The sequence below is a fragment of the Hyperolius riggenbachi genome, chromosome 8, assembly GCF_040937935.1.
Source record: "Hyperolius riggenbachi isolate aHypRig1 chromosome 8, aHypRig1.pri, whole genome shotgun sequence".
Taxonomy (NCBI): Eukaryota; Metazoa; Chordata; class Amphibia; order Anura; family Hyperoliidae; genus Hyperolius; species Hyperolius riggenbachi.
Window position 1 is genome coordinate 47,367,419 of NC_090653.1, and position 19,861 is coordinate 47,387,279.

Consider the following 19,861-nt stretch of genomic DNA (forward strand, 5'->3'; position numbering starts at 1 on the left):
GCCTGAGCCGACCAAGCTGACAAAGGAGAAGATTAGATTATATAACAGAGATAATACAGCCACTGTGCAACTAGGAAAGGCTGCAGTAAAACAGACCACATTAGAACAGGTATAGGAACTTATAGGATAGAATAAGGCTGAAAATTTTGTTACAAAGTCTCTTCAAAAGAAAACCTGTAACTACAAAAACCTCCCCTGGGGGATACTCACCTCGGTAGGGGGAAGCCTCCGGATCTGACCGAGACTTCCCCCGTCATCCTGTGTCCCACGGCGGTCTTGCTGTGCCCCTCCGAACAGCGGGCATGTAAATATTTACCTCCCCGGCTCCAGCGTAGGCGCAGTATCTATTCTCCGCTCGGAGATAAGCGGAAATACCCGATCGCTGTCGGCCACTCTACTGCGCAGGAACAAGTCTCCTGCGCCTGCGCAGTAGAGCGGACCCGACAGAGATCGGATAGTTCCGCCTATCTCCGTACGGTTTGCTGCAACAGCGCCCCCGCTGGAGCCAGGAAAGGTAAATAAATCAGTGCTTATCAGCGCTTCTCAGCCTTGTCGAGTGAGGATTCCGGGACACTTCGGGGGAGCCAGCGCTGGACTGCCTGCAGCTACGGCGGAGGGGGAAGCCTCATTGGGAACCTGAGGGTTCCCCCTCCCGAGGTGAGTACCACCCAGGGAAACTTTTTTTTGTTACAGAGTCTCTTTAAAGACTATCCCTCCTACAAAATAAATCCCTATTCCCCGCTAATGTTGAGGAGCCTTGAGATCCACAAATTATTTTAAGGGTTCCTCCAGGGTTGAAAACCACCAGAGAGAACCAAAAGTTAAAGACGAACTGTAGCAAAAATAACATAATGAATAAAATTGCTTATTTTTACAATAATCATTTATAAATGATTATATTCAGTGTTTGCCCATTGTAAAATCTTTCCTCTCCCCGATTTACATTCTAAAATTTATCACAGGTGGCGACATCTTTAGTTCTGCCAGGTGATCTGTGCGGAATGTTCATTACTGAGAGTCCTATGCACAGAGGGAGATATTGCCTGCTTGGCAGTTGGAAAAAGCTGTAATTTCCCACAATGCAACGAGGTTCAAAAGACAGCAAATTGTCAGGAATGTAGTCATGACATCACGCTGTGGGAGGGGTTTTACCATAATATCAGCTACACAAAGCCTCCTGATGATCTATTTGAGAAAAGGTAAAGATGTCTCTTGGGAAAGATGGTATCAGCTACTGATTGGGATGAAGTTCAATCTTTGGTTTAAGTTCCTCATTAAATTGGTAAATGTTCTGTGAAGTTATAGGTACTTGGCATTACCACACCTGTGGTTCACACGCATGAATCAATCCCAAAAATGTACTAAGTGTGACATACGTCACAAACCAGTAACGATATAGATTCTTAAAGCCATTTTTACCATAAAGCCCATATATGCCCCCTCCCCCATGGGAACATGCTTACACAAATAGTGTGAGGCCTGGAACCCACTACAAAACGCTATCGCTAATCACAATCACTTTGTATCAGCAGTTTGTAAGCGATTTCCTGAGCGTTGTAGGGAGCAATTTTAAAAAGTGTATCAATTTGCCAGCGGTTGTGTAGCGATTAGCGTTTTAAAGTCTGATTGGACCTTTCAATTAATTAAGTTACAGTGTGCAGTAACTTCAAAACGCTAGCAAAATCGCTCCGTGCTGGTTTTGATGAACGATTACGCCAGCGATTATATACATTACATTGAAGCGCAAACGCTAACAAAATGATGCATGTCATGCGTTTGCGATTTTGCTAATCGCAATCGCTTCTGTGGAATTTGCACCATCCATTTGCATTGGCAGAGCGTTTAGGGAAATAGCTAGCGATTTATCACGCTCCCTAAACGCTCAAAAAAAAAAAATGGCTCTAGTGGGTTCCAGCCCTTAGTGTGCTATAAAGTGCATACTAATTGTTTCCTACGTGAGTCATAGGTTATGCATACTCTCACCTGAATGTGCATCCCATACATGTGGCATGTCTACATCCAGGTTATGGATATGCCAAGTTGCACATACATTTTGACTTCCAATATATGATAAACCCTGCATGTAACTGCCCATTTATACACTCAATTAATTGGTGAGAAAGCAGTTGATGTCAATGTCTAGATGACCCAAACCAAACATTTTTTGTAATTCAAAATATTTAATTGCACTACTCTGACACATACAAAGATAAATAAACACTCCTTCAAGCCTATGAGCATTTCAGTGCCTGCTTTTCACAACTAGGGTTATACAGGTGGCAGCCATTAGCAATTCCTCCTTTGCTGGATACCACCTACTCCACCACTCTGCCGTATTCTGTCCCGGCAATATGAAAGGAAGGGAGGGGTTCCTCCAATAAATGTAAAATATTTTAGATTTGTCATCATGCAGCTGAAAAAAGGCTGCTATTTATTATTATAATTTAGAAAATAGATTTTTAATTTGGGTCCACTTTAAAGTGTACCTGAGACGACGGATGGTAAAAGTTTTATACATACCTGGGGCTTCCTCCAGCCCCCTCCGTGCAGATCACCCCCTTCCTGGCATCCAAATCCTCCTGGATTCTCCTGTAGCAGCTCCGTTATCTTCGGCCAGTCAGTGCAACCAAGCACGCCCTCCCTTCTTGCTCCCGCGGTTGGGAGCGTTCTGCTCCTGCACAGTAGTACTGCGCAGGCGCAGACCACTTATGGCAACGGGAGCGCGGAGGCATGCACAATACACCCAACAGGCCACGGAGAACGAGGCCACTACGGGAGAATTCAGGAGGCTTTGGATGCCGGGGAGGGAGCGATCTGCACGGAGGGGGCTGGAGGAAGCCCCAGGTATGTATAAAACTTAATTTCCATCGTCTCAGGTACCCTTTAAAGGACAACTGAAGTGAGAGGGATATGGTGGCTGCCATATTTAGTTTCTCTTAACCTCCTTGGTGGTATGGACGAGCTCAGCTCGTCCATAACCGCCGGAGGGCACCGCTCAGGCCCTGGTGGGCCGATTTTTGTAATTTTTTTTTTTTAAACCAAGCAGCTAGCATTTTGATAGCTGCATGTTCGGGGACGATCGCCGCCGATGCACCGCTACCCGCCGTGTAACAGGGCACCCTTCGAGACCCCGTGCGCAGCCTGGCCAATCAGTGCCAGGCAGCGCTGAGGGGTGGATCGGGACTCCCTGTGACGTCACAACGTCGATGACGTCATTCCATTCATCGCCCTTGGCGACGGGGGAAGCCCTGAAGGAAATCCCGTTCAGAACGGGATTTCCGGATGGGCTTGATCACCGGCGGCGATCGGAGGGGTGGAAGGGATGCTGCAGGGAGGGGAGAATCATGTAGCTAGCGCTAGGCTAGCTACATGATTTAACCACTTGATGACCCAGCCTTTACCCACCCCCCCCCCCCCCTTAAGGACCAGCGCTGATATCGCAGATCTGTGCTGGGTGGGCTCTACAGCCCCCAGCACAGATCAAACACCAGGCAGAGCGACCAGATCGCCCCCCTTTTTTCCCCACTAGGGGGATGATGTGCTGGGGGGGTCTGATCGCTCCTACCTGCGTGTGGCTGGTGGGGGGGAACCTCAAAGCCCCCTCCACCGCAGGATTCCCCCTCTCCCTCTCCTCCCTCCCTTCCCCGGAGATCGGAGGCTGCACAGGAACGGATCTGTCCTGTGCAGCCTCTAACAGGCTCCTGCCTGTCATGTGACAGCGATCCCCGGCCGCTGATTGGCCAGGGATCGCTGATCTGGTACAACGCTGCTACTGTTAGCAGCGTTGTACGAATGTAAACAAAGTGGATTATTTCCGCTTGTGTTTACATTTAGCCTGCGAGCCGCGATCGGCAGCCCGCAGGCTATTCATGGAGCCCCCCGCCGTGAATTGACAGGAAGCAGCCACTCACGCGAGCGGCTGCTTCCTGATTAATTAGCCTGCAGCCGGCGACGCACATCTGCGTCGCTGGTCCTGCAGCTGCCACTTTGCCGACGCGCGGTATGAGTGCGTGGTCGGCAAGTGGTTAAAAAAAATAAATGCAAAAAATACAGCTGCGCCGCCACCGTGGCGCAATCAATAGAACGCCAGGGTGGTTAAGCAATACCAGTTGCCTGGCTGTCCTGCTAATCCTCTGCCTCCAATACTAGACAAGATTAGCTGCAACACGGTGGGGTAGTGGTTAGCGCTCTCGCCTTGCAGCGCTGGGTCCTCGCTTCTAATCCCTGCCAGTTCTGCAAGGAGTTTGTATTTTCTCCCTGTGTCTGGGCCAGTGTACACCAACAACCTCTAGCAGATCTGCTAACGCTAGAGGTTTATGAAGCAGATGTTCAGAGTGATTCTAGGCATGTTTAGAGAGACGTTTTCTAAACGTGTTTTTTGGAGCCTTTTTTTGTAAAGCAGATTTCATATATTGTTACAGTAAAGCTGTTACTGAACAGCTTTTCTGTAACAAAAACGCCTGGAAAACCGCTCTGATCTAATGTCTTTCAGAGCTGTTTTCCACTTTCCTATACTTTGACATTGAGGCAGAAACGCCTCAGAAATCTACAAAATGCTGCAGCCCCTGAGTTTGCGTTTGTGGAAAAAACGAGCCGCTCTGATGTGCACCATCACATTCACTTTCATTAGCCAAGCGGTTTTCCCCCTGCAAGAGTTTTAAAAAACACTCCAGAACTGCTCTTGGTGTGCGCCAGCCCTCCGCATGGGTTTCCTCCATGCACTCTGATTTCCTCTCACATCCCAAAAACATACCGATAAGTTCATTGACTTCCCCCTAAATTGACCCTAGACTATGATACATGCACAACACAATACATACATAGTCATATGCCTATGGTAGAGACTAGACTGTGAGCTCCTCTGAGGGACAGTAAGTGACAAGACTATATACTCTGTACAACGCTGCATAATATGTCAGCACTAAATAAATAACGCTTGTTTCTGGTGTTATTCAGACACTACTGCAGCCAAATAGATAAGCAAAGCTGCCAGGCAACTGGTATTGAAAAAGGAAATATAACAGCTTCCATATTCCAATCACTTCAATTGTTCTTTTAAGTTTATTTGACCCTCTCCATGACCTAATTTTTTTTTAAGCCCACAAAATCTCATGCACCTAGGATCCGATCCATGCGCAAGTATAAAGTGGGCTGATACACTATGTTGCATGCACCCTATTTCAATACTGGAAATACATTTTTTTTCCTGCTCTCGTGGTCCTGCCCATATTGCAGATCACTTTCTTACTACATAAGATATACAGTGTGGGTATGATAACAGGTAATAAACCGTCTAATGGGGAATTCAGGTATTTGAAATGGGTTTTGTTCTGTTGCATGTGGTGTGCCGCCTCTTCATTTCCTTGGATTTATGTATAGTTTGACTCAAGCCTCCTTTGGGGTTCCCACAGCACATGAACAAGCAGCGGGCAGGTGTTGTATATGTGCTATACTAGATAGACTAGCAGGTGCCCAAAAAAGAATTTGGTGTCCCCCTGCTCGGCGCTGTACTGCGAGGCATGCTAATTGACCTGAGGAAGAGGCTTACGCTGTGAAATGCGTTGTCCTATGTGCTGAATAAAAGTCTGTACCTTTTTGTCATAAAGTTTTGCGAGCCTCCTTATTAAAGGAGTCATCAGGGAATATGATGAGAATAAGTGCTACTTACCCGGGGCTTCTTCCAGCCCCAAGCTCCCAGCATGTCCCTCGCTGCAGCTCCGCGGTGAGCCGTTCGCCTGTGAAGCTTCCCGGTCCCTGGCAATGACGTCAGGCGACCTGGAGGTCGGCCTGTACTGCGCCTGTGCGAGCAGCGCTGTCAATCACCGCCACATGGACTGGAGCATACTGCACAGGCACAGAACTACTGCGCCTGCACAGTATGCTCCAAACCACGTGGTGGTGATGGACAGCGCCGCTCGCGCAGGCGCAGTACAGACCGACCTCTAGGTCGGCCTGACATCGCCGGGGACCGGGAGGCAGCGGCGGTGAATGGCTGAGCTGCAGCGAGGGACATGCTGGGAGCTTGGGGCTGGACGAAGCCCCCGGTAAGTAGCACTTATTTTCGTTATAATCGCCCTGATGACTCCTTTAACCACTTGCCGACCTCCCACTCATAACGCGCGTCGGCAAAGTGTTAGCTGCAGGACCAGCGACGCACATCTGCATCGCCGGCTGCATGCTAATTAATCAGGAAACAGCCGCTCGCGCGAGCGGCTACTTCCTGTCAATTCACGGCGGGGGGCTCCGTGAATAGCCTGCGGTCTGCCGATCGCGGCTCGCAGGCTAAATGTAAACACAAGCGGAAATAATCCGCTTTGTTTACATTTTTACAACGCTGCTAACAGTAGCAGCGTTGTACTAGATCAGCGATCCCAGGCCAATCAGAGGCCGGGGATCGCTGTCACATGACAGGCAGGAGCCTGTTAGAGGCTGCACAGGACAGATCCGTTCCTGTGCAGCCTCCGATCTCCGGGGCAGAGAGGGAGAGGGGGAATCCTGCGGTGGAGGGGGCTTTGAGGTGCCCCCCGCCACCCACACGCATGCAGGAGTGATCAGACCCCCCCCCCAGCACATCATCCCCCTAGTGGGGAAAAAAGGGGGGCGATCTGGTCGCTCTGCCTGTTATTTGATCTGTGCTGGGGGCTGTAGAGCCCACCCAGCACAGGTCTTAGAAATCAGCACTGGTCCTTAAGGGGGGTTAAAGGCTGAGTCCTGAAGTGGTTAAGGTAGGATTAGTCCTTTTTATGCACTTTTATGATTTATTACTTCACAGTTCCACACTGAGCTTTGCAGTACTTTCCATGTTTTGGGCACCTCCTGCTAGTCTATCCTGTTTCCCTCAGTTACCCTACTTCGGTAGGGGACTCAGCCCACAACCTGGCTGTGGCATGAACCTCTTTTTTGAAGCAACGGTTGGTATATCCTTCCTGAAGGTCAAGTGGGGATGGTACTTTGTCTTGGCTCCCGGGCATACGTTTAATAAAGCCGCAAGTTAAAATAGGCGCAGCTTTCAGCAAACTAAGCAAATCAGTATTGCACGCGGCTTCATTAAACCGATACTCTGTCCCGTATTCACTTGCGGTAAATGGTAACACTACAAATCAGCATGTGCCTGATGTAATCTAGTTATTTACCGTTTTATAGACTGCGCTCACAGTAAAAGCCCTTATTTTTCAAAAGATATTACGGTAAATTGTAAAACTCTACAAATCGGTATTTGCCCAATGTAATCTCGCTTTCTTTACCGTTTTATAGACTGGGCTCACATTAATATCCCTTATTTTTCAACGGATATTACCAGTCTATCATCTAAATACAACGTTAGTGATGCACACGGATATAAGTCGTTGAAAAATAAGTGCTTTGAATGTGAGCAGTATTGCATGCGGCTTCATTATACACTCGCACGTATTAGCTTACTGTATATTGTAACACTACAATTCTGCATGCGCTCCATGTTATCTAGTTATTTACCGGTTTAAGTTGTCTCCTAGCTCAGACTGTGCTCGCATTAACAGCCCTTACTTTTCAACAGATATTACCAATCTATCATTATTGAGGCTACTTACACACTAAGACGTTGCGTTTTAGGGGACGTTATGGTCGCATAACGTGCCCCTAACGCAACGTATGGTGGTGTTGAAGTTGGACGTCAGATTGAGCTGCGTTATGCAGCGCTCAAAGCAGCCGCTCCAGGTTAGTGATAGGAAGTCCGGATCTTTTTAAAGAGAACCCGAGGTGGGATTTACTTATGCTAGTGGGGCACAGAGGCTGGTTGTGCACACTAACACCAGCCTCTGTTGCCCCATGGTGTGCCTCCAAGACCCCCCTGCGCGCCGCTATACCCCCCGCAGTGCTGGCGACACGCAGCGTGTCGCCAGCACAATGTTTACCTCTTGCCTGTCTGTTAGCGCCGCTCCCCCGCCTCCTCCGTATCGGCGCTACCCGCCCGCGTCACTTCCCTGCAATCAGCGAAGGGAAGGGACGCAGGCGGGTAGCGCCGATACGGAGGAGGCGGGGGAGAAGTAAATCCCACCTCGGGTTCTCTTTAAGAATTGGATCATTTGAATCGGATCATTGAAAAGATCTGGATCTTTGAACCGAATCATTTGAATCATTTTACTAAGGAAGCAGACTGGGTGAAATGACTAGCAGGACAGCACTTTCCCTGCATTGTACATTCTGTATGTTCCTGTTTTTTCCAGACAGACATCCACTGTGAACTGAATCTTTCATTGTGATGATCCAGATGATTCGACTCACAAAAAAGATCCGGATCAAACGAACGATTCATTCATGATCCGGACAACACTACAGTCCTACCATGAGTCTCTGCAGTGCAGTGAATATTAATTAGCCATGTGGCTGGCGGTGGAGAAGGAGGGGAGACCTCCTCCTCCAACATTACTGAGCATGTGCAAGCAGTCTAACGCTGCTTAGCCAAGTATAACGTACAGCATGCATCACTTTGTTTAAACGTGCTGCGTTACTATGTAACGCAACGTGTGTACTGTGAACAGCACAATTGATTTTACAGTGCTGTGAGTTAGACTGCGTTACTGGCTGCTGTAACGTGGGACTTTGACGTCCCACTGTGAAACCAGCCTTAACGTTGTATATATAAATACAACATTAAATCATAACACACAGGTGTTAATCGTTGAAAAATAAGTGCAATTACTGTGAGCGCAGTCTATCAGCTATGAGGCATCATAAAGCGATAAATAAGATACCATCGGGAGCATGTTGAATTGTAATTGGTAGGTATATTCAAAAAAGCGTTTGTTAAAAAAAAAAATACGCCCATTATTCCTGACCGTACAATATCGGTCTTTAATACAGATTTCTTTATATTTAAAAATCCTCTCATACAGAACACCATGCCTAATCACAGGTGCTATGCCTGATCCCTTCTGTGGGCGCACACTACGTTATCAATGTCCTCGATGTGTCGCTCACCATACTTTCTTTGTTAGCCACGCTATGAAAAATATAACAAATAGCCGCAGATGACATGCCGATTACAGGCATATCTGTGACCTGCGCCCATATTATGCAGTCTGCGCCATGAAAAGAAGGCATAGTGGATAATTGCATTATCGGAATAGCCACGCCTAATTTAACTTGCGCTGCAATTAGTGTGACCGCTTCCCAGAGTCTGTGTGTTCTTTATGTCACCGCTAGCACTGTATATGTGCTATGGCATTATTGTAATATGAAGGTGGAGCTACACAGGAGGGCTCAGCAGAACCTTGTGTGACCCAATCGGTGGTGTATCCGCCAGCTTCAAGCCTCACGTCTCTGTACGTGTGACGGGTGGCGTAACATAGAAGGTGTAGTTAACAAAATGCTAGAAGACTAGCGCTGCTCAGTTACGTCCTTTACAATGTAGTGGTTTCAGTTCTATTGCTTCCTTCAAATCACACATGTACCACTAGAAAGATAGCGCTACAAAACATACAGAAAGAAACCAACGTTGTCAACAGACATAATGAAGTCCACGTGGATCGTGTATCAATACTGTTCCAAACATGTTTAAATGATCCTCAGGCCACAATATTCCTCCATAAACCCACCACCACACCCGATGTGATCAGACTCACCGGATGGGAAGACCTATAAAGCAGGTCTAATCGCACACTGGGAGGATGCTTATGGCCATCCCCCACCACACTGGCCGAGATGTCGATCAGATCATATGCGATAGCCTCTTCAATATAGCAGAGCACTTCTACTCCATCAATCATTATGAAACCTCGAGAAAGAATGAAAAGAAACCTTGAGAAAGAGCACCACAGTGTAAAACTATTTAAATTTAAATCAATAACATAATATTGCACTCACAAGTTTCCCGCAGAATCCGCACTTCAAGCTTTTTTATACGGGCTCTCCCCCGTGTGCTGGTTCCATCTCCACCCTTGATTGGCGCACTTACAATTGACGTGTGCGGGGATATCAACACTGCCTCGAGTGTGTCACACAGCTCTCATTTCCACACTAGAGTGGAGTGTGGATGCGGAATTGAGAGCTGTGTGACACACTCGAGGCAGTGTTGGTATCCCCGCAAACCAGAATCGTGAAGGTGCCAATCGAGTGTGGAGCGGTGGAGACTGAGCCAGTCTGTGCGCAACAAGCCTCTTTCAGACCGGCAGCTGACAGGCGGTGAATTCACCACCTGTCGGCTGCTCTCCTGCAACGGCCGGGTGCTAGTTAGTGCTCAGAACCGGCGTTAGACAAGTGCCCCCCAACTGAATCCAATCTGAGCAATGCCAGAGCCTGCAGCCCAGCGAGCTGGCAAGGGGACAATCATTCTATTGATTTCACTTTAACAGAAACCTAAACTGATGAAGGGAAAAATGAGATTGACTTACCTGGGGCTTCTACCGCGCCACCCTGAAGTCGCCATGTGCCCGCCCCGGTATTTAACGGTCCCCTGCCGCGGCTGAGTTTCGATCCTCCTGCTGGATAGCCACTCATCCTTGTACGTGCTCTCATTGCCGGGAGCGTCCTGCGCAGGCGCAATAGAGATTTTCTCGTACTGCGTCTATATAGAATGCTTCCTGTGACGGGAGCGGCGAGGATGCGTGTGGCTAGGGCTGCGCAGGTGCAGTGGCCATCAAATGGCTCTGTTGGCAGAGTCGAAACTGAGCCTTGGAGGGGAACCAGAGAATCCTTGCATACCGGCGAGGGTACAGGGCGACTGCAGGGGGCTGGTAGAAGCCCCAGGTAAGTTTAACTTTTTGTTCTGCATCAGCAACACATCAGCAATGTATGCTTTTCTTTTTACAATATATGGTGAAATGTTGGAGCACACACACAACATACACATCACATCATTGCAGCACACGCTCCCTAACATTTACCAATTACAGGTCACCTCCATTGTCCAGGTAGCTGTGTCTTCAGCAATAATAAAGGCCGTGCAGTCTAGTGGTGGTGACAGGCTGGGACTAGGGCTTAATTTACCTACTAGCATGACTCAGCAAAAGCAGAGGGCATTGGTCACGTGTCACTGCTGGTACCATCCTCAGCGGTACACGAGGCCCGCGTGCGTCACAATAGCTGCCATGACGTCATCCTGGCATACATTCTTTCTGCAGACCGAGCGGCGGCAGCGGCGGAGACGGACGTGTGACCTCTCTCTGCATCCCCGATAGCCCGACATGCACCGGCAGAAGCTCCAGGAACAAGCAGGCTAGAGAGCGGCTGTCTTGATAGTGAAGACCCAGAGCTCCCCCTAGCGGCCGGTAGTAGAAATGACACCGTACGGTAAATAAATAGATGGGATGTATACAGATTTATGAGATTCGGAAGTCGTAGAGTTCTGATGCTTATACTGGGCTGATAAATGATGTAGACTGTAAAAAAAAAAAAAAAAAAAACCTGCCGTGAATGCCAGTTGGTAGCAAATATTCATTAACCAATCGCGTCTTTTGTAAGGGGATCTTAGCCCTGAACTGCTTCTTAGGGCACTATAATGTTCCCCTCCAAAAGGGCTCAGAGGCTACCGCGAAAAGCCCCTCCCCTACGCGCACTAAGCCCCGCCTCCACAGTCAGCGACAAGTCATCAAGAGGCAAGACAAGACATCAAGAGGCAAGACATCGAGAGGCAAGACAAGACATAGAGAGACAAGACATCGAAAGGGCAAGACATCGAGAGGCAAGACATTGCAAGACAAGACATCGAGAGGCAAGACAAGACGCAAGACATCGAGAGGCAAGACTTCGAGAGGCAAGACATCGCGAGGCAAGACATCGCGAGGCAAGACGTCACGAGGCAAAACATCGAGAGGCAAGACATCACAAGACAAGACATAGAGAGACAAGACATCGTGAGGCAAGACATCGCGAGGCAAGACTTTGAGAGGCAAGACATCGCAACGTAAGACAAGATATCGCGAGGCAAGACATCGAGAGGCAACACATCGAGAGGCAACACATCGCAAGACAAGACGTCGAGAGGCAAGACGTCGCGAGACAAGACGTCGCGAGGCAAGACAAGACATAGCGAGGCAAGACGTCGAGAGGCAAGACGTCGAGAGGCAAGACGTCGAGAGGCAAGACATCGCGAGGCAAGACATCGAGAGGCAAGACATCGAGAGGCAAGACATCGAGAGGCAACACATCGCAAGACAAGACATCGAGAGGCAAGTCATCGAGAGGCAAGACATCGAGAGGCAAGACATCGCAAGACAAGTCATCGAGAGACAAGACATCGAGAGGCAAGACATCGCAAGACAAGACATCGAGAGACAAGGCATCGAGAGACAAGACATCGAGAGGTAAGACAGCGAGAGGCAAGACATCGAGAAGCAAGACATCGAGAGGCAAGACATCGCAAGACAAGACTTAGAAAGACAAGACATCGCAAGACAAGACACCGAGAGACAAGACATCGAGAGACAAGACATTGAGAGTTAAGACATCAAAAGGCAAGACATCGCAAGACAAGACATTGAGAGAGAAGACATCAAGAGACAAGACATCGAGAGGCAAGACATCGAGAGGCAAGACATCGCGAGGTAAGACAAGATATCGCGAGGCAAGACATCGAGAGGCAAGACATCGAGAGGCAAGACATCGCAAGACAAGACATCGAGAGGCCAGACATCGAGAGGGAAGACATCGAGAGGTAAGACATCGAGAAACAAGACATCGAGAGGCAAGACATCGCAAGACAAAACATAGAGAGACAAGACATCGAGAGGCAAGACATCGAGAGGCAAGACATCGAGAGTCAAGACATCGCAAGACAAGACATCGAGAGACAAGTCATCGAGAGACAAGACATCGAGAGGCAAGACATCGCAAGACAAGACATCGAGAGGCAAGACATCGCAAGACAATACATCGAGAGGCAAGACTTCGTGAGGCAAGACATCGCGAGGCAAGACATCGAAAGGCAAGACATCGCAAGACAAGACATCGAGAGACAAGACATCGAGAGGCAAGATATCACAAGACAAGACATCGAGAGGCAAGACATCGAGAGGCAAGACATCGCGAGGCAAGACGTCGCAAGACAAGACATAGAGAGACAAAACATCAAGAGGCAAGACATCGAGAGGCAAAACATCGCAAGACAAGACATCGAGAGGCAAGACATCGAGAGGCAAGACATCGCAAGACAAGACGTCGCGAGGCAAGATGTCGCGAGGAGAGACGTCGTGCGGCAAGACGTCGCGAGGCAAGACGTCGCAAGACATGGAGAGGCAAGACATCGAGGGGCAAGACATCGAGAGGCAAGACTTCGAGAGGCAAGACATCGCGAGGCAAGACATCGCGAGGCAAGACATCGCGAGGCAAGACATCGCGAGGCAAGACATCGCGAGGCAAGACATCGAGAGGGAAGACATCGAGAGGGAAGACATCGCAAGACAAGACATCGAGAGACGAGACATCGAGAGGCAAGACGTCACGAGGCAAGACATCGCGAGGCAAGACTTCGAGAGGTAAGACAAGATATCGCGAGGCAAGACATCGAGAGGCAAGACATCGAGAGGCAACACATCGCAAGACAAGACATCGAGAGGCAAGACAAGACATCGAGAGGCAAGACATCGAGAGGCAAGACATCGAGAAACAAGACATCGAGAGGCAAGACATCGCGAGGTAAGACAAGATATCGCGAGGTAAGACATCGAGAGGCAAGACATCGAGAGGCAACACATCGCAAGACAAGACATCGAGAGGCAAGACAAGACATCGAGAGGCAAGACATCGAGAGGCAAGACATCGAGAAACAAGACATCGAGAGGCAAGACATCGCGAGGTAAGACAAGATATCGCGAGGCAAGACATCGAGAGGCAACACATCGAGAGGCAACACATCGCAAGACAAGACATCGAGAGGCAAGACAAGACATCGAGAGGCAAGACATCGAGAGGCAAGACATCGAGAGGCAAGACATCGCAAGACAAGTCATCGAGAGGCAAGACATCGAGAGGCAAGACATCGCAAGACAAGACATCGAGAGACAAGACATCAAGAGACAAGACATCGAGAGGTAAGACAGCGAGAGGCAAGACATCGAGAGGCAAGACATCGAGAAGCAAGACATCGAGAGGTAAGACATCGCAAGACAAGACATAGAGAGACAAGACATAGAGAGGCAAGACATCGCAAGACAAGACATCGAGAGACAAGACATCGAGAGTTAAGACATCAAAAGGCAAGACATCGCAAGACAAGACATCGAGAGGCAAGACATCGAGGGGCAAGACATCGAGAGGCAAGACAAGACATCGAGAGGCAAGACAAGACATCGAGAGGCAAGACATCGAGAGGCAAGACTTCGAGAGGCAAAACATCGCGAGGCAAGACATCGAGAGGCAAGACGTCGAAAGGCAAGACATCGAGAAACAAGACATCGAGAGGAAAGACATCGAGAGGCAAGACATCGCAAGAGAAGACATCGAGAGACAAGACATCGAGAGACAAGACTTCGAGAGGCAAGACATCGCAAGACAAGACATCGAGAGACAAGACATAGAGAGGCAAGACGTCAAGAGGCAAGACGTCGAGAGGCAAGACATAGAGAGGCAAGACATCGCAAGGCAAGACATCGAGAGGCAAGACATCGAGAAGCAAGACAAGACATCGAGAGGCAAGACATCGTGAGACAAGACATCGAGAAGCAAGACAAGACATCGAGAGGCAAGACATCGAGAGGCAAGACAAGACATCGAGAGGCAAGACATCGAGAGGCAAGGCAAGACATCGCGAGGCAAGACATCGCGAGGCAAGACATCGCGAGGCAAGACAAGACATCGAGAGGCAATACATCGAGAGGCAATACATCTAGAGGCAAGACATTGAGAGGCAAGACAAGACATCGAGAGGCAAGACATCGTGAGACAAGACATCGAGAGGCAAGACATCGCGAGGGAAGACATTGCGAGGCAAGACATCGCGTTCAAGACATCGAGAGGCAAGACATCGCGAGGCAAGACATCGAGAGGCAAGACATCGCGAGGTAAGACAAGATATCGCAAGGCAAGACATCGAGAGACAAGACATCGAGAGACAAGACATCGAGAGGCAAGACAAGACATCGAGAGGCAAGACATCGCGAGACAAGACATCGAGAAGCAAGAGAAGACATCGAGAGGCTAGACATCGAGAGGCAAGACAAGACATCGAGAGGCAAGACATCACGAGGCAAGACATCGCGAGGCAAGACAAGACATCGAGAGGCAATACATCGAGAGGCAAGACAAGAGATCGAGAGGCAAGACATCGTGAGGCAAGACATCGAGAGGCAAGACATCGCGAGGCAAGACAAGACATCGAGAGGCAATACATCGAGAGGCAAGACAAGAGATCGAGAGGCAAGACATCGTGAGGCAAGACATCGAGAGGCAAGACATCGCGAGGCAAGACAAGACATCGAGAGGCAAGACATCGAGAGGCAAGACAAGAGATCGAGAGGCAAGACATCGTGAGGCAAGACATCGAGAGGCAAGACATCGTGAGGCAAGACATCGAGAGGCAAGACATCGAGAGGCAAGACATCGCGAGGTAAGACAAGATATCGCGAGGCAAGACATCGAGAGACAAGACATCGAGAGGCAAGACATCGCGAGGTAAGACAAGATATCGCGAGGCAAGACATCGAGAGGCAACACATCGCAAGACAAGACGTCGAGAGGCAAGACGTCGCGAGACAAGACGTCGCGAGGCAAGACAAGACATAGCGAGGCAAGACGTCGAGAGGCAAGACGTCGAGAGGCAAGACGTCGAGAGGCAAGACATCGCGAGGCAAGACATCGAGAGGCAAGACATCGAGAGGCAAGACATCGAGAGGCAACACATCGCAAGACAAGACATCGAGAGGCAAGTCATCGAGAGGCAAGACATCGAGAGGCAAGACATCGCAAGACAAGTCATCGAGAGACAAGACATCGAGAGGCAAGACATCGCAAGACAAGACATCGAGAGACAAGGCATCGAGAGACAAGACATCGAGAGGTAAGACAGCGAGAGGCAAGACATCGAGAAGCAAGACATCGAGAGGCAAGACATCGCAAGACAAGACTTAGAAAGACAAGACATCGCAAGACAAGACACCGAGAGACAAGACATCGAGAGACAAGACATTGAGAGTTAAGACATCAAAAGGCAAGACATCGCAAGACAAGACATTGAGAGAGAAGACATCAAGAGACAAGACATCGAGAGGCAAGACATCGAGAGGCAAGACATCGCGAGGTAAGACAAGATATCGCGAGGCAAGACATCGAGAGGCAAGACATCGCAAGACAAGACATCGAGAGGCCAGACATCGAGAGGGAAGACATCGAGAGGTAAGACATCGAGAAACAAGACATCGAGAGGCAAGACATCGCAAGACAAAACATAGAGAGACAAGACATCGAGAGGCAAGACATCGAGAGGCAAGACATCGAGAGTCAAGACATCGCAAGACAAGACATCGAGAGACAAGTCATCGAGAGACAAGACATCGAGAGGCAAGACATCGCAAGACAAGACATCGAGAGGCAAGACATCGCAAGACAATACATCGAGAGGCAAGACTTCGTGAGGCAAGACATCGCGAGGCAAGACATCGAAAGGCAAGACATCGCAAGACAAGACATCGAGAGACAAGACATCGAGAGACAAGACATCGAGAGGCAAGATATCACAAGACAAGACATCGAGAGGCAAGACATCGAGAGGCAAGACATCGCGAGGCAAGACGTCGCAAGACAAGACATAGAGAGACAAAACATCAAGAGGCAAGACATCGAGAGGCAAAACATCGCAAGACAAGACATCGAGAGGCAAGACATCGAGAGGCAAGACATCGCAAGACAAGACGTCGCGAGGCAAGATGTCGCGAGGAGAGACGTCGTGCGGCAAGACGTCGCGAGGCAAGACGTCGCAAGACATGGAGAGGCAAGACATCGAGGGGCAAGACATCGAGAGGCAAGACTTCGAGAGGCAAGACATCGCGAGGCAAGACATCGCGAGGCAAGACATCGCGAGGCAAGACATCGAGAGGGAAGACATCGCAAGACAAGACATCGAGAGACGAGACATCGAGAGGCAAGACGTCACGAGGCAAGACATCGCGAGGCAAGACTTCGAGAGGTAAGACAAGATATCGCGAGGCAAGACATCGAGAGGCAAGACATCGAGAGGCAACACATCGCAAGACAAGACATCGAGAGGCAAGACAAGACATCGAGAGGCAAGACATCGAGAGGCAAGACATCGAGAAACAAGACATCGAGAGGCAAGACATCGCGAGGTAAGACAAGATATCGCGAGGTAAGACATCGAGAGGCAAGACATCGAGAGGCAACACATCGCAAGACAAGACATCGAGAGGCAAGACAAGACATCGAGAGGCAAGACATCGAGAGGCAAGACATCGAGAAACAAGACATCGAGAGGCAAGACATCGCGAGGTAAGACAAGATATCGCGAGGCAAGACATCGAGAGGCAAGACATCGAGAGGCAACACATCGCAAGACAAGACATCGAGAGGCAAGACAAGACATCGAGAGGCAAGACATCGAGAGGCAAGACATCGAGAGGCAAGACATCGCAAGACAAGTCATCGAGAGGCAAGACATCGAGAGGCAAGACATCGCAAGACAAGACATCGAGAGACAAGACATCAAGAGACAAGACATCGAGAGGTAAGACAGCGAGAGGCAAGACATCGAGAGGCAAGACATCGAGAAGCAAGACATCGAGAGGTAAGACATCGCAAGACAAGACATAGAGAGACAAGACATAGAGAGGCAAGACATCGCAAGACAAGACATCGAGAGACAAGACATCGAGAGTTAAGACATCAAAAGGCAAGACATCGCAAGACAAGACATCGAGAGGCAAGACATCGAGGGGCAAGACATCGAGAGGCAAGACAAGACATCGAGAGGCAAGACAAGACATCGAGAGGCAAGACATCGAGAGGCAAGACTTCGAGAGGCAAAACATCGCGAGGCAAGACATCGAGAGGCAAGACGTCGAAAGGCAAGACATCGAGAAACAAGACATCGAGAGGAAAGACATCGAGAGGCAAGACATCGCAAGAGAAGACATCGAGAGACAAGACATCGAGAGACAAGACTTCGAGAGGCAAGACATCGCAAGACAAGACATCGAGAGACAAGACATAGAGAGGCAAGACGTCAAGAGGCAAGACGTCGAGAGGCAAGACATAGAGAGGCAAGACATCGCAAGGCAAGACATCGAGAGGCAAGACATCGAGAAGCAAGACAAGACATCGAGAGGCAAGACATCGTGAGACAAGACATCGAGAAGCAAGACAAGACATCGAGAGGCAAGACATCGAGAGGCAAGACAAGACATCGAGAGGCAAGACATCGAGAGGCAAGGCAAGACATCGCGAGGCAAGACATCGCGAGGCAAGACATCGCGAGGCAAGACAAGACATCGAGAGGCAATACATCGAGAGGCAATACATCGAGAGGCAAGACATTGAGAGGCAAGACAAGACATCGAGAGGCAAGACATCGTGAGACAAGACATCGAGAGGCAAGACATCGCGAGGGAAGACATTGCGAGGCAAGACATCGAGAGGCAAGACATCGCGAGGCAAGACATCGAGAGGCAAGACATCGCGAGGTAAGACAAGATATCGCAAGGCAAGACATCGAGAGACAAGACATCGAGAGACAAGACATCGAGAGGCAAGACAAGACATCGAGAGGCAAGACATCGCGAGACAAGACATCGAGAAGCAAGAGAAGACATCGAGAGGCTAGACATCGAGAGGCAAGACAAGACATCGAGAGGCAAGACATCACGAGGCAAGACATCGCGAGGCAAGACAAGACATCGAGAGGCAATACATCGAGAGGCAAGACAAGAGATCGAGAGGCAAGACATCGTGAGGCAAGACATCGAGAGGCAAGACATCGCGAGGCAAGACAAGACATCGAGAGGCAATACATCGAGAGGCAAGACAAGAGATCGAGAGGCAAGACATCGTGAGGCAAGACATCGAGAGGCAAGACATCGCGAGGCAAGACAAGACATCGAGAGGCAAGACATCGAGAGGCAAGACAAGAGATCGAGAGGCAAGACATCGTGAGGCAAGACATCGAGAGGCAAGACATCGTGAGGCAAGACATCGAGAGGCAAGACATCGAGAGGCAAGACATCGCGAGGTAAGACAAGATATCGCGAGGCAAGACATCGAGAGACAAGACATCGAGAGGCAAGACATCGCAAGACAAGACATAGGCCTCAATTCACTAAGCTTTATCAAACACTTTACCGAACATTTGATAATTTACCTCATGGGTAAAATCTAATTTTGAATTCACTAAGGTGTTACAGATGTATTGAATGTTTTATCGATAAAACATTTGATAAATATATAACACCTTAGTGAATTCAAAATTAGATTTTACCCATGCGGTAAATTATCAAACGTTCGGTAAAGTTTTTGATAAAGCTTAGTGAATTGAGGCCATTGAGAGACAAGACATCGAGAGGCAAGACGTCGAGAGGCGCTCACTTCTGCATTTAGACCCATTGAGTTATACTCCTGTTTGCCTGATGAAGCGAGACCACACCCGCGAAACGCGTTGCACTAAGTGGAGTTGAATAAAAAAATTTTTTGTATTGATATATTGTGACTCAATTGAGTTTTATATTTTTGAGGGAAGTAAGTCCACCTGAACATCCCCCTCTTTTAGACATTTTTTAAACGTTTTTATTCTACTCTGGCGCCTCTGTACACCAAGCTTTGCTGAACTCTGCCACTAATACTTTTAGCCATAGACCCTGAACAAGCATGCAGCAGGTCAGATGTTTCTAACATTATTGTTACATCTGACAAGATTAGCTGCATGCTTGTTTCTGGTGTTGTTCAG

General features: G+C 49.0%; 1 protein-coding gene across 1 annotated transcript in view; it reads left to right on the forward strand.

Moving 5' to 3' along the window:
* The first annotated feature begins 16,835 nt into the window (after positions 1-16,835).
* LOC137527292 (trichohyalin-like) overlaps positions 16,836-19,861 on the forward strand; it is a 101,703-nt gene continuing 98,677 nt past the window's right edge. The window contains exons 1-2 of the mRNA XM_068247800.1: positions 16,836-16,945; positions 17,816-19,150. Of these exons, the coding sequence (XP_068103901.1) occupies positions 16,836-16,945; positions 17,816-18,974 (1,269 nt within the window). The 3' untranslated portion in view covers positions 18,975-19,150. The remainder of the gene's footprint in view (positions 16,946-17,815; positions 19,151-19,861) is intronic.